This window comes from Ovis aries, chromosome 23 (assembly GCF_016772045.2).
Source record: "Ovis aries strain OAR_USU_Benz2616 breed Rambouillet chromosome 23, ARS-UI_Ramb_v3.0, whole genome shotgun sequence".
Taxonomy (NCBI): Eukaryota; Metazoa; Chordata; class Mammalia; order Artiodactyla; family Bovidae; genus Ovis; species Ovis aries.
This window is the reverse complement of record NC_056076.1, coordinates 21,228,687-21,242,215: the sequence shown is the minus strand read 5'-3', so window position 1 is coordinate 21,242,215 and position 13,529 is coordinate 21,228,687. Positions and strand designations below refer to the sequence as shown.

General features: G+C 43.4%; 1 protein-coding gene across 2 annotated transcripts in view; it reads left to right on the top strand.

Moving 5' to 3' along the window:
• Positions 1 to 4,432, top strand: part of MOCOS (molybdenum cofactor sulfurase) — a 68,396-nt gene extending 63,964 nt beyond the window's left edge. For both annotated transcript variants that reach the window (XM_027960806.2, XM_027960805.2), the window contains exon 15: positions 2,675 to 4,432. In XM_027960806.2, the coding sequence (XP_027816607.2) occupies positions 2,675 to 2,827 (153 nt within the window). In that variant the 3' untranslated portion in view covers positions 2,828 to 4,432. The remainder of the gene's footprint in view (positions 1 to 2,674) is intronic.
• Positions 4,433 to 13,529: the final 9,097 nt, after the last annotated feature.

Sequence of the window (13,529 nt, the reverse complement as noted above, 5' to 3'; positions counted from 1 at the left end):
AGTTCTGTCATCTTATTTTCTTTGCCACAGAAATCTCATGAAGAAAACAGTGCGTTAGAGTGAACAGGATAGCTGCACAGGAAGATTCAATAAATTTCACTATAATAAGTTTATAAGTCATATTCTTGAGGCTAAAATGACTAAGTGTTATTGTTGTGGAATTCAGATGATATGAAGCTGACTTTCTAACAGATTATTCATTAGGAAGACTCATTTAGTTCCGGGCTCACACTTTCTGTCAGGACTTTCTGTTTGCAAAGTATTCCAGGAAGCCAAGTAAGCAGTCAGGCTGCATGGAGCAATTCTTGAAAATTAACAGAAACAAGGCAAGTGTTTCCTGTCTTTTCAGTAACAGCCTGGCAAGTTAAGTGATGGTAAAATGTCTGCATTGTCCCTTGTGTTTTTCCAAAGCCAGTTTTTGTTTCACATTCATTGATCGACAAAACTTTTCTTTCAGATGTGGACAGATGTGGTCTGCAGAGCTGTTGCACTTGAGTGTTAACACCGGTGTGTCTCTCTGCACAGGTTCAGCCGCCCATGTCAACTGCGGGCATGGGGACCTTGAGTCTGCCCCACACAGGTTGTTAGGAGAGGGGATGGGTGGGCACAAATGCTATTAGACATGGAAATGGTATTTCTCAGTGTCATGATAATTCTTGTGCGCAAGTCTTTTATTCTCTCAAATTTTGGAATAAATTTAGATTTATAGAAAAATTGCAAAGAAAGTACAGAGAACTCCCATGTACTCCTCACCGACATGTACACAAATACTAAGGAGTTGATTTGGTTCCAGTCCCTAGCCTGGGGCCTGGTGGTGGCCAACTGCTATAATCTCAGGAATGAGCAGACCTAGGAGCACGTCTCATATTCCAAAGGGTTGCTCACTCTTTGGAGCAGCTCTACTGGCTCACTCACACTGATGGCAAACCTTGAGCAACTCACACAGCTCTTTATTTTGGACCTTCCATCTTTATTCCGGAAAATTTGGAGAACTTAGTGCATATCAGTTCAGTTCAGTCGCTCAGTCGTGTCCGACTCTTTGCGACCCCATGAATCGCAGCACGCCAGGCCTCCCTGTCCATCACCAACTCCCGGAGTTCACTCAGACTCATGTCCATCAAGTCAGTGATGCCATCCAGCCATCTCATCCTCGGTCGTCCCCTTCTCCTCCTGCCCCCAATCCCTCCCAGCATCAGAGTCTTTTCCAATGAGTCAACTCTTCGCATGAGGTGGCCAAAGTACTGGAGTTTCAGCTTTAGCATCATTCCTTCCAAAGAAATCCCAGGGCTGATCTCCTTCAGAATGGACTGGTTGGATCTCCTTGCAGTCCAAGGGACTCTCAAGAGTCTTCTCCAACACCACAGTTCAAAAGCATCAATTCTTCGGTGCTCAGCTTTCTTCACAGTCCAACTCTTACATCCATACATGACCACAGGAAAAACCATAGCCTTGACTAGACGGATCTTTGTTGGCAAAGTAATGTCTCTGCTTTTGAATATGCTCTCTAGGTTGGTCATAACATTCCTTCCAAGGAGTAAGCATCTTTTATTTTCATGGCTGCAATCACCATCTGCAGTGATTTTGGAACCAGAAAATAACGTCTGACACTGTTTCCACTGTTTCCTCATCTATTTCCCATGAAGTGATGGGACCAGATGCCATAATCTTAGTTTTCTGAATGTTGAGATTTAAGCCAAGTTTTTCACTCTCCTCTTTCACTTTCATCAAGAGGCTCTTTAGTTCCTCTTCACTTTCTGCCATAAGGGTGGTGTCATCTGCATATCTGAGGTTATTGATATTTCTCCTGGCAATCTTGATTCCAGCTTGTGCTTCTTCCAGTCCAGCGTTTCTCATGATGTACTCTGCATAGAAGTTAAATAAGCAGGGTGACAATATACTGCCTTGACGTACTCCTTTTCCTATTTGGAACCAGTCTGTTGTTCCATGTCCAGTTCTAACTGTTGCGTATCATATGTTCTAACTAGTGCATATCACACATTCTTATAGAAAATGCAGAGTTTTGCCCATATTTTCACAAAATGGCTTTTGCATCAGGGAACAGAGCAGAAATCAGCCTGACAGTGGGTCAGAAGCCCAGAGCAGGAGAAAGCCCTCCTGTGGGAAACTCAGGGGATACAGGAAGGAAGAAAGATGAAAGGTCCGGCAATGAAAAGGTGTGGAAGACTATTAGGAAAAAACTCTTTGGAATGAGAACCTGTGGTGTCATGGGCTAATGGGATTCTCCCTGTTTTGCTTTTTAAATTTTATTTGTTTTTACTTTCGGCTGCGCTGGGTCTTTGTTGCTGCACGTGGGGGCTGCTCTCTAGTGCGGTACACAGGCTTCTCCTTGCAGGGCCTTCCCTTGTTGCAGAGTATGGGCTCAGTAGTTGTGACGCGTGGGCTTAGTTGTCCGGCAGCACCTGGAAGCCTCCTGGACCAGGGATGGGACCCATGTTCCCTGCGCTGGCAGGTGGATTCTTTGCCACTGGACCACCAGGGAAGTCCAGGATTCTCCCCGTTTCTCGCTACTTCTACTACATGACGGACAGGACATATCAAGTCTCAGGACCTGTCTTTAAAGACCTGATTTAATTTTAGTGGAATGTTATCATTTGCAAAATTATTTTAACTGCTAAAATAACCTGTCTTGTTGTTGTTGCTGTTTTGTTCACAGGTGGAATTTGGAGTGTACCTGATGCATACATCTTTGGATTTATCTTCTCCATGTTACCTCTCCGTAGGATCTCAGGTGCTCCCTCTGCTGAAAGAAAACATAGAACACCATGATATACCTGCTACCGAGAAATCTCAGGATGCTATCTCCTAAATTTTTTTCAGAATATTAAAATTTCTCTTTTACCCTCTTCATTCTTTTTTTCTTCCAGTTTTATGGAGATATAATTGACATACAGCACTATGTAAGTTTAAGATGTACAGCACAATGATTTGACTTACATACATCCTGAAATGATTCCCACATATGTTCAGTGTGTGTGGGTTTAGTTACTCAGTCATATCCGATTCTTTGTGACCCCATGGACCATAGCCTGCCAGGCTCCTCTGTCCATGGATTCTCCAGGCAAGAATACTGGAGTGGGTTGCCATTTCCTTCTCCAGGGGATCTTCCCAACCTAGAGATTCGAACCTGGGTCTCTTGCGCATTGGCAGGCCGGCTCTTTACCACTGCGCCACCTAGGAAGCCCCAAGTTCAGTGCACCGTCTTATGTAGATGTATTGGGCTGGCCAAAAGTTTTGTTCATTTTTTCCATAAGATGGTGCTAGTAGAACTTAGTTGTCTAGCTTCATTTGAAACAATTTTATTAGATTAAAATATTGTGACTGCTGTCATATCAGCATACATTAAAAAAATAAAAATTAGTGAATTTTTGTATTGCTATTTTAATATTAAAGATGAAGAAAAGCAACATTCTTGGCATAATATGCTGTATTATTTCAAGAAAGGTAAAAATGCAACTGAAATACAGAAAAAGATGTGTGCAGTGTGTGGGGAAGGTGCTGTGATGGATGGAATGTGTGAAAAGCGGTTTGCAAAGTTTCATGCTGGAGATTTCTCACTGGACAATAGGCCACAGTCAGGTAGACCAGTTGATGTTGATGGTGATCAAACTGAGACATTAATTGAGAACAAGCACTGTTATACCACACGGTACATAGCTGACAAACTCAAAATACCCAAACCAAGTGCTGAAAATTATTTGCACCGATTGTTATGTTAATTGTTTTGATGTTTCAATTCCACACAAGTTAGGCGAAACAAACCTTGACGGTATTTCCACATGCGATTCTCTACTGAAATGTAAAGAAAAATGTTCTGTTTGGAAAACAAATTGTGACAGGCCATGAAAAGTAGATACTATGCAATAATGTGGAACAGAAGAGATCATGGGACAAGTGAAATGAACCACCACCAACCACACCAAAGTCCGGTCTTCTTCCAAAGAAGAAGATGATGTATATGTGGTGGGTTTGGGAGTTTTCTGTCGTGAGCTCCTTCTGGAAAGCCAAACAATTGATTCCAACAAGGACTGCTCCTAATTAGACCAACTGAAAGCAGCCCTCAACGAATAGCATCTGGAATTAGTCAACAGAAAATGCATAATCTTCCATCAGGATAATGCAAGACCTCAGGCTTCTTTGATGACCAGGCAAAAGCTGTTACAGTTTGGCTGGGAAGTTCTGATTCATATGCTGTGTTCACCAGACATTGCCCCTTCGGATTTCCATCTAGTCTGTTAATGGAAAAAGTTTCCATTCTCTGGAAGACCGTAAAAGGCACCTGGAACAGTTCTTTGCTCAAAAAGATAGAAAGTTTTGGGAAGATGGAATTATGAAGTTGCCTGAAAAATGGCGCAAGGTAGTGGAACAAATCGGTGAATGCATTGTTCAATAAAGTTAGTGGTAAAAATGCAAATGTGTCTTTTATTTTTACTTAAAACACTGAAGGAAGTTTTCAGCTAACCCAGTAAAGTTAAAGAAATGGAAACCAATACAATTTTTCCTTGTGATGAGCACTCTTAGGATTAGCTCTTTTAACACCTTTCCTATATAATATAAAACAATGTTAATTATATTAATCATGTTGTACCTTACATCCCTGGGACTTACTTATCTTATAACTGGAAACTTGTCTCTTTTGACTGCTTTTATCCAATTTTCCCACCCATATCCCACCTCTGGTAACCACAGACACAAATTTGATCTCTTTTTCTATGAGTTTATTTTGAAGTATAATTGACCTGCAACATTATGTTAGTCCCTGGTACACAGCATAGCGATTCAATATTTCTGTTCTTTTCAAAATCAGGATAAGTTAGTTATGATATGTCACCATAGAAAGATATTACATAATTGACTATATTTCCCACACTGTTTCATAACCCTGACATTTATTTTGCAACTGAAAATATGTGCTTCTTAATTTCCTTCACCAGCTTTCTCTTGCCCCCCTCCCCTCTGGCAACTACCTGTTTTTTCTTTGTATCCATGACTTTGTTTAGTTATGTGTGCTGATTTGTTTTGCTTTTCGGATTCCACATAGAAGTGAATTCATACAGTATTTGTTTATCTCTGTCCAATTTACTTCACAATTAGCATAATATCCTAGGTGCATCCATGTTGGCACAAGTGGCAAGATTTCATTCTTTTTTAAAAATTTTATTGGAGTACAGTTGAATTACAATGTTGTGTTAGTTTCAGGAGTATAGCAAAGTGAGTCAGTTATACATATACGTATATCCACTTTTTTAAGATTCTTTTCCCGTGTAGGCCTTTACAGAGTTTTGAGTAGAGTTCCCTGTGCTTTATACAATAGGTTCTTACTAGCGACTTCATCTTCATTTTTCCCTTTCATGCATTGGAGACGGAAATGGCAACCCACTCCAGTGTTCTTGCCTGGAGAATCCCAGGGACAGGGGAGCCTGGTGGGCTGCCGTCTATGGGGTCGCACAGAGTTGGACACGACTGAAGCGACTCAGCGGCAGCAGCAGCAGTGATCTATTTTACAGATAGTAGTGTGTGTCAGTCCCAATCCCCCAATTTATCCTCCCCGCCTTACCCCCTGGAGACCATGAGTCCGTTTTCTATGTCCATGACTCTACTTGTTTTGTAAATAAATTTATTTGTATTCATATATAAGCGATGGTATGTGGTACTTGTCTTCCCGTGTCTGACTCACTTCACTCAGTATGACAGTCTCTAGGTCCATCCATGTTGCTGCAGATGGCATTATTATGTTCTTTTTTAAGTGTGAATAATATTCTGAAGCATATATGCACCTCTCCTTTTTCTGTTTATTTATTGATGGGCACTTAGGTTACTTCCATGTCTTGGCTGTTGTAAATAATGCTACAGTGAACACAGCGAAGCATGTATCTTTTTGAATTAGTGATGTAATTTTCCGTGGATATAAACTCAAGATTAGAATTGCTGGGTCATCTATTTTTAATTTTTTGAGGAACGTCTATATTGTTTTTCATAGTGGTTGCTTCAGTTTACCTTCCCACTATTAAGTGAAGTGAAAGTCGCTCACTTCTGTCTGACTCTTTGTGACCCCATGGACTAGAATACTGGAGTGGGTAGCTGTTCCCTTCTCCAGGGGCTCTTCCCAACCCAGGGATCGCACCCAGGTCTCCCGCGTTGCAGGTGGATTCTTTGCCAGCTGAGCCACAATACCGTCCCACTAATAGTACACAAACGTTGCCTTTTCTTTGTGCGCCCATCAGCGCTTGTAATTCGTTGCTTTTTGATAATTGTTCTTCTGACAGATGATTCTGACATCTCATTGCAGTTCTAATTTTCATTCCCCTGATGATTAATGATGTTGAACATCTTTTCTTTCTTTTTCTCTTTTTTTGGGGGGGAGGGGCAGACATTTATTTCTCAGTTCTCGAAGTTGGGAGCCCAAGATCAAGGTGTCGGCAGACTCAGTGTCTGGTCGGGCCCCTCGTCCTTGTTCACAACCAGCACTTCTTCCTATGTCCTCACTTAGGAGAAGAATGAGGGAGCTCTCTGAGATCTCCTTTGTAAGGGCGCTAATCCCACTAAGGGGGACTGAGCATCATTTCATGTGCCTATTGGCCATCTGTGTCTTCTTTGGAAAAATGTCTATTCAGGTCCTCTGCCCATTTTTAAACCAAGATTTCTTGTTTGTTTGTTATTTATATTGAGTTGTATGATTCTCTGCATACTTCGGATAGTACCCCCTTATTGGATATACCATTTGCAAATATCTTCTACCGTTCAGTAGATGGCTTTTTGTTTGTTGATCGTTTCCTTCACTGTGCGAAAGGTTTTCAGTTTGATGTAGTCCCATTATTTCTTTTCGCTTGTGCTTCCTTTGCCCTGAGGAGACATATCCAAAAATATTGCCAAGAGTGATGTCCAACTAAGTGCCACCTCATTTTTCTTCCAGAAGTTTTATGGTTTCCATCATACATTTAAGTCTTTCATCCATTTTGAATCTATCTTTGTGCATGGTGTGAAAGAATAGCCTATTTTGATTCTTTGGCATGTAACTGTCCAGGTTTTTCCAACACTGCTTATTGAAGAGGTTATCCTCTCCTCATTGTGCATCTTGCCTCCTCTGTCATAGATTGAAAGTGTGCTCAGTCATGTCCGACTCTTTGCGACCACATGGACTGTAGCCTGCCAGGCTCCTCTGTTCATGGGATTTCCCAGGCAAGAATCCTGGTGTGGGTGCCCATGCCCTCCTCCAGGGGATCTTCTTGACCCAGGGATCAAACCCGCGTCTCTTAAGTCTCCTGCATTGGCAGGCAGGTTCTTTACCATTAGCACCACCTGAGAATCCTGTGTTAGACATATAATCATTCTTACTTAGTTGACATTTTTAGTGAATCTCACTGGGAATATTTAACCTCCTCCAATTGGAGGAGGTTACCATGCTCTTACTTGGCCTTTAGAAAGACACTTTAGGTTCTCTTCTTGTACTGGGGGAGATAGTCTGTGCCCAGTGATCTAGCAGAAATGAGAATGGACCACCCCCACTGTGTGTACAGAGGAGGCAGGTTTTTGCTCAAGGCTGAGTGTGACTTGTGTTCACCCTCCTTAGGAGAGGTTTGACCAGGATGTGTTGCTCAAAGTCACGGGCCAGGAACCCCCTTCCTCCTGCTTCCTGCCCCTGCGCACTGTCCCTCTCCCTGCTGCTTCCTGCCCCTGCCCACCGTTCCTCTCCCACTTTGAGTGGCTGCACTGAGGATCGCTCACGTGCCTGAAGACATACTCAGTGACTCAGCTGTATTATGTGAACAATTGTGCTCCTGACCACAAATGCATCAGACAGGGTTGGTTCACCTACCCAGAGCCTCCAAACCCCAGTGAAAGAGGATCTTTGGAGGTTGAAGGATCCCATCTGTGCCACCTCCAAGGAGCACTCCTGTTGCCTCCAGTTGAATATGTCCAGTGATGGGAAGCTCACTCCCTAAAGAAGTTACCCAAAACACTGAGTTGCTCCAAAGTTCTTTGCTGGATTGAGCTTGTTTCTGCCTCCTGTGATTTCTAGCCATGGATCTTGCCCTGTCATCAGGAGCTACCCAGAGTGAGTATGTACCCTCCCTACCCACCCTGCCAAGTCCTTCTGAAGCATGGAGTCCATGTGTGAATCCCAGGGTGCTGGCCAGACCTTTAGTACCTTCCACCTATGTTGTTCATTTGTCCCATCACCTCTTTTCCTTAAACCCTTGCCCAGCACTGCCTATAGCATATACCTAAAGCTGGTCTTACCTACTGCCCAATTATTTAACATATCAGTCTCAGGCTTCCCTGCCTGGTCTATTCAGAGCTCTTGAGAATAGGAGTCAATTGGTTTCCTTACCTGATTTGTGAGATTTTGTGTTGCTCCCAGCGTAACATGGGCTTTGAAAGATGAGGAACGGCTCTGGTGAGGCTGTTGAGATGCAGCCTTGTGCTCTTCCTCTCATTTGGTGGCAGGATTAATGATAAGACGTGGTCTCTGACTCAGTAATTTCTGCAGCTAGTGAACAAAGAGGCAAATGATGTTAGAAGGTTTTATTACTTTAAAGAATCTGTGGAAAATTCAGCCTCTTTGAAGTCCCAGTGACGCCGCACCACGTATGTGGCCCTGTCCTCATCCCCTAACCAATGGGAGAACGATGAGCTGACGTGATGGCCTCAATCAGGCCAGTTTCATGCATGAGGAGACTCTTCCCAGACAGCATGCTGACCATGCTTGCATCCTATCAAATACGAGTGGAGCCCAGTAATACAGCACGTTTTACAAGAATTTGGTCACGTGTCATCAATATCTTCTCAGGACCAAGTGAAAGTGAAAGTGAAACTGAAGTCGCTCAGTTGTGTCTGACTCTTTGCGACCCTGTAGACTGTAGCCTACCAGGCTCCTCTGACCATGGGATTCTCCAGGCAAGAATACCGAGGTGGGTTGCCATTTCCTTCTCCAGGGGATCATCCCAACCCAGGGATCAAACTCGGGTCTCCCACATTGGAGGCAGACGCTTTAACCTCTGAGCCCACCCATGTCACTTTTTGCAGTCAATACTTTTGGGAATGATTTCAGATGTTTTAATGCATGATTGTTTTATAATTACTTATATTACTGACTGCACATCTGTCCATCTCCACCAGACTGTGAGCTCCACACGGATAGGGCCTGTGTCTGTCTGGCTCATCAGTGCATTTCCAGGGTTGGTAGGTAAGAGATGCTCAATAGAATCTGTTAAATGACTGGATTTATTAAAGCTGGTCCTGTTTTTATAATCAACCAGTTGATTTTTAAGTGTAAATTGTCTTTTGGGTCTAATTTCAATATTTCTCATATGTGGTTTTAGCTAGAAGTGTATTTTGTAGCTTCTGTGGCAATGATTTCCTATTCAGGCTTCTTGGGTATTTATGGTTCTGGGTCCTTTCTTTAATTCCCACCTCCTGAAGTTTAGCCCTATGTGCTTCTAAAAGAATGTGAAAGTCAAGGGCAATGGCACATCCCTTGAATTTAATTCTAACACCACATCTCAGAAAGTCAAATTGTGTTTTTCATATGTCCTCAGTATAGGCAACATCATGTCCTCAGTATAGGCAACATCAGTGTCTTTCTGGGTGTTCCCTTCGTGGTTCTTACAGCTGGGAGAGAGGTTCTCTTCTACATGCTTTGGACTGATTCTTTGAAGAGGGATGGTGGTTTAGTCACTGAGTCGTGCCCAACTCTTTGTGACCCCAAGGACTGTAGCCTGTCAGGCTCCTCTGTCCTTGGGATTCTCCAGGCAATAATACTGGAGTGGGTTGCCATTTCCTACTCCAGGGGATCTTCCCAACCCAGGGATTGAACCTGTGTCTACCACATTAAAGTGGTCTCTACTGACAGAGCCACCAGGGAAGGCCTTGAAGAGGGAGGTGGTACTGAATTCTTCCCACTGAGATGCAACCTCATCCCCTCCTCCACCTTATGGGATGGGGAAGGGCAACCAGTGAGTCCTTGCCTCTTATTGGAAGACGTCCATTCATTTACTTTTCATTCAAAATGTGCTGAACAGGTTCCATGGCTACAGAAATGAAAGAAACAAAATATACATTCAAAGGTCTCACCATGGAGACAACCCCAAGAAGGGAAAGACAGACCAATACATCATCCAGTGTGATATGGAATGTTTCAAAAATACACTATACTCCAAAGCATGCATTTGTTGTTTGGGATTTACTTAAAGTGTCTAGGAGATGTTCTTTGGTGAGAAAATTCCAGAGGGGTAAAAAGTGCAGTTGAATATTGCTGAATATTCATCTCTGATGTTATAGGTTGACTTCTAGGCCAAGATGGTCAAGTCTGCATTCCAGGACACACAGGCAAAGAACTCATCTAGAACTTGGCCCCCCGTACACATTCCATAGTCTTTTCTATGTGAAAACAGAGTAGAGTCTTTATACTACTACTACTACTAAGTCGCTTCAGTTGTGTCCGACTCTGTGCGACCCCATAGACGGCAGCCCACCAGGCTCCCCTGTCCCTGGGATTCTCCAGGCAAGAACACTGGAGTGGGTTGCCATTTCCTTCTCCAATGCATGAAAGTGAAAAGTGAAAGTGAAGTCGCTCAGTTGTGTCCGACTCTTAGCGACCCAGTGGACTGCAGCCCACCAGGCTCCTCCGTCCATGGGATTTCCCAGGCAAGAATACTGGAGTGGGGTGCCATTGCCTTCTCCGAAAGACTTTATAACAGTATTGAAATGAAGTGAAGTCACTCAGTCGTGCCCGACTCTTTGGGACCCCATGGACAGTAGCCTGCACCAAGCTCCTCCATCCATGGGATTTTCTAGGCAAGAGTACTGGAGTGGGTTGCCGTTTCCTTCTCCAGGGGATCTTCCCGACCCAGGGATGAGACCCAGGTCTCCCCCATTGTAGACAGACACTTTACCGTCTGAGCCACCAGGGAAGTCCATTAGTAATAACAGTATCACTAACAGCCAAAGTTGGAAAGGGCCTAAGTGTCCATTAACAGGAGAATGGGAGAAAGGTGATAGTGAAAACGAAGGGATTGGAACACAATGTTGACAGAGAAAGAAGCACATTTCAGAACATGTGCAGTAAGATTGCCAAAAAATCAAGCAAAACACTACCACGCCTTGCTTTAGGGGGCACGCGTGCGTGCCAAGCCGCTTCAGTTGTGTCTGACTCTTTGAGACCCTGTGGACTGTAGCCTCCCAGGCTCCTCTGTCCGTGGGATTCTTCAGGCAAGAATGCTGGAGGGGGTTGCCATGCCCTTCTTCAGGGGATCTTCCCGACCCAGGGATTGAACCCAGGTCTCCTCTGGCTCCTGCTTTGCAGGCAGATTCTTTACCACTGAGCCACCTGGGAAGCCCTTTAGGGTACATACATCCATAGAAAAGGAATAGAGAAATGGACAGGATGGTAAGTTACATATTTTAGGGGTGGAGAACTAGAAACAGGGAGGGCACATGGGGCTTTGGCTCTACTGGGAATGTTTTATTCCTTTTAAGTTCTCTTTCTCTTGCTCAAAGAGCACGACATTGATCAGGGGAAGGTGCCTTGCCTGTTGAGGTGCCATCTGTGTCCCTGAAACTAAGCCAAAAGCAGGCTCATGGAAGCAGGGACTTGCACGTAGGCTAATAGGTTTGCTATGTTGGCAGCAGGTGGTATTATCTGAAACTTATGAATAGAATTTTTAAGAAAGATTTTATTTGATTGTGGTAGGAACTCTTGACATGGGATCTACCCTCCTAAAGCTCTAAGCGTACATACATCACTGGCTATCGGTACAATGTGGTGCAGCAGATTTCTATTCTTCCCATTTAACTGTAACTCCCATTCCTCCTCCTCCAGCCCCTGGCAATCACCATTCTATCCCTTGATTCTTTGAATCTGACTATTTTAGATACCTCCTATTGTTGTTGTTCAGTTGCTAAGTCGTGTCAGACTCTTTGCGACCCCATGGACTGCAGCACGCCAGGCTTCCCTGTCCTTCACCATCTCCCAGAGTTTGCTCAGATCCATGTCCATTGAGTCGGTGATGCTATCCAACCATCTCGTGCTCTGTCGTCCCCTTCTCCTTTTGCCTTCAATCTTTCCCAGCATCAAGGTCTTTTCCAATGAGTCAGACATCTCGTATAAGTAAAATCATACCTGTGACTGGCGCATATTTCCTTTAGCATAAATGTCCTCATCCGTGTTGCCACATGTTGCTCAAGTTCCTTCTTTTTTAAAATTAAGGATGGATAGTGTTTCATTGCATGTACGTATCACATTTTCTCCATTCATCGTCTGTCTGTGGACATGTAGGCTGCTTCCAGTGTGACTACTGCACATGGGGCTGCAATCATGGGAGAGCGACTGTCTCTTTGAGGGACTGATTTCAGTTCTTGTGGGTAAACACCTAGAAGTAGGATTGCTGGACCATATGGTAGTTCTATTCTTACGTTTTTGAGGAATCTCCATGCTGTTTTCCCTGGCAGCTACACCATTTTGCATTCCTCCCAGCAAGCGTGCAAGGGTTCAGAGGACTTCCCTTGAGGCCCAATGGCTAAAACTCCCAATGCAAGGGCCCCAGGTTTGATTCCCTGGTTAGGGAACTAGACCCCACACGCTGCAACTAAGAGTTCCCATGCCACAGCTGAAGATCCACATGTTACAAGGAAGAGGGAAGATCCTGCATGCCTCAACTAAGACCTGGAGCAGCCAAATAAATAAATAAGTAATTTTTTTATAAAGTGTGCAAGGGTTCAGGTTTTCCCACATTCTCACCAACATTTGTGGTCTTTTGTCTTTTTCTCATGATAGTGGGCATGAGATATCTCATAGTGATTTTGATTCACACTTTCCTGATGTTAGTGACATTGAGCGTTTCTTCGTACACCTGCTGGCCATTTGCATGTCTTCTTTGGAGAAGTTTCTATTCAATCACTAAGCCAATTAAAAAAATGGATTATTAGTTTGTGTGTGTGTGATATTAAGTTGTGGGAGCTCTTTATGTATTTTGGAGGTTAATCCGTTGTTAAATAAATGGTTTGCAAATGTTTTCTCCTTTTTGGTAGATTGCCTTACACTCTGTCGGTCGATTGCTTCCTTTGCTGTTTAGAAGTTTTTTAATTCAATCACTCATTTACTTTTTTGATGTTTTTGCCTGTGGCTTTGATTTCATAACCACAAAGTCATTGCTGAGACCAGTGCCATGAGGGTTTTCACTTATGCTTTCTTCTAGGAGTTTTATGGTTTCAGGTCTTATGTTTAAGTCATTAATTCATTTTCAGTTGACCTTTGTGTATGGTGTAAAATCAGGGTCCAGTTTTATTCATTTGCATTGGATATCCAATTTTCCCAGCATCATTTGTTGAAGAGACTCTCTTTCCCCACTGTGTATTATTGGCAGTCTTTCTAAAGATCAGTTGACCATATGTGTGGGTGTATTTCCGTGCTCTCTATTGCATTCCATCAGCCCATACACCTGTCTTTATGCTAATACCATATTGTTCTGATTACTGTAGCTGTGTAATATATTTTGAAACAGAAAGTGTGA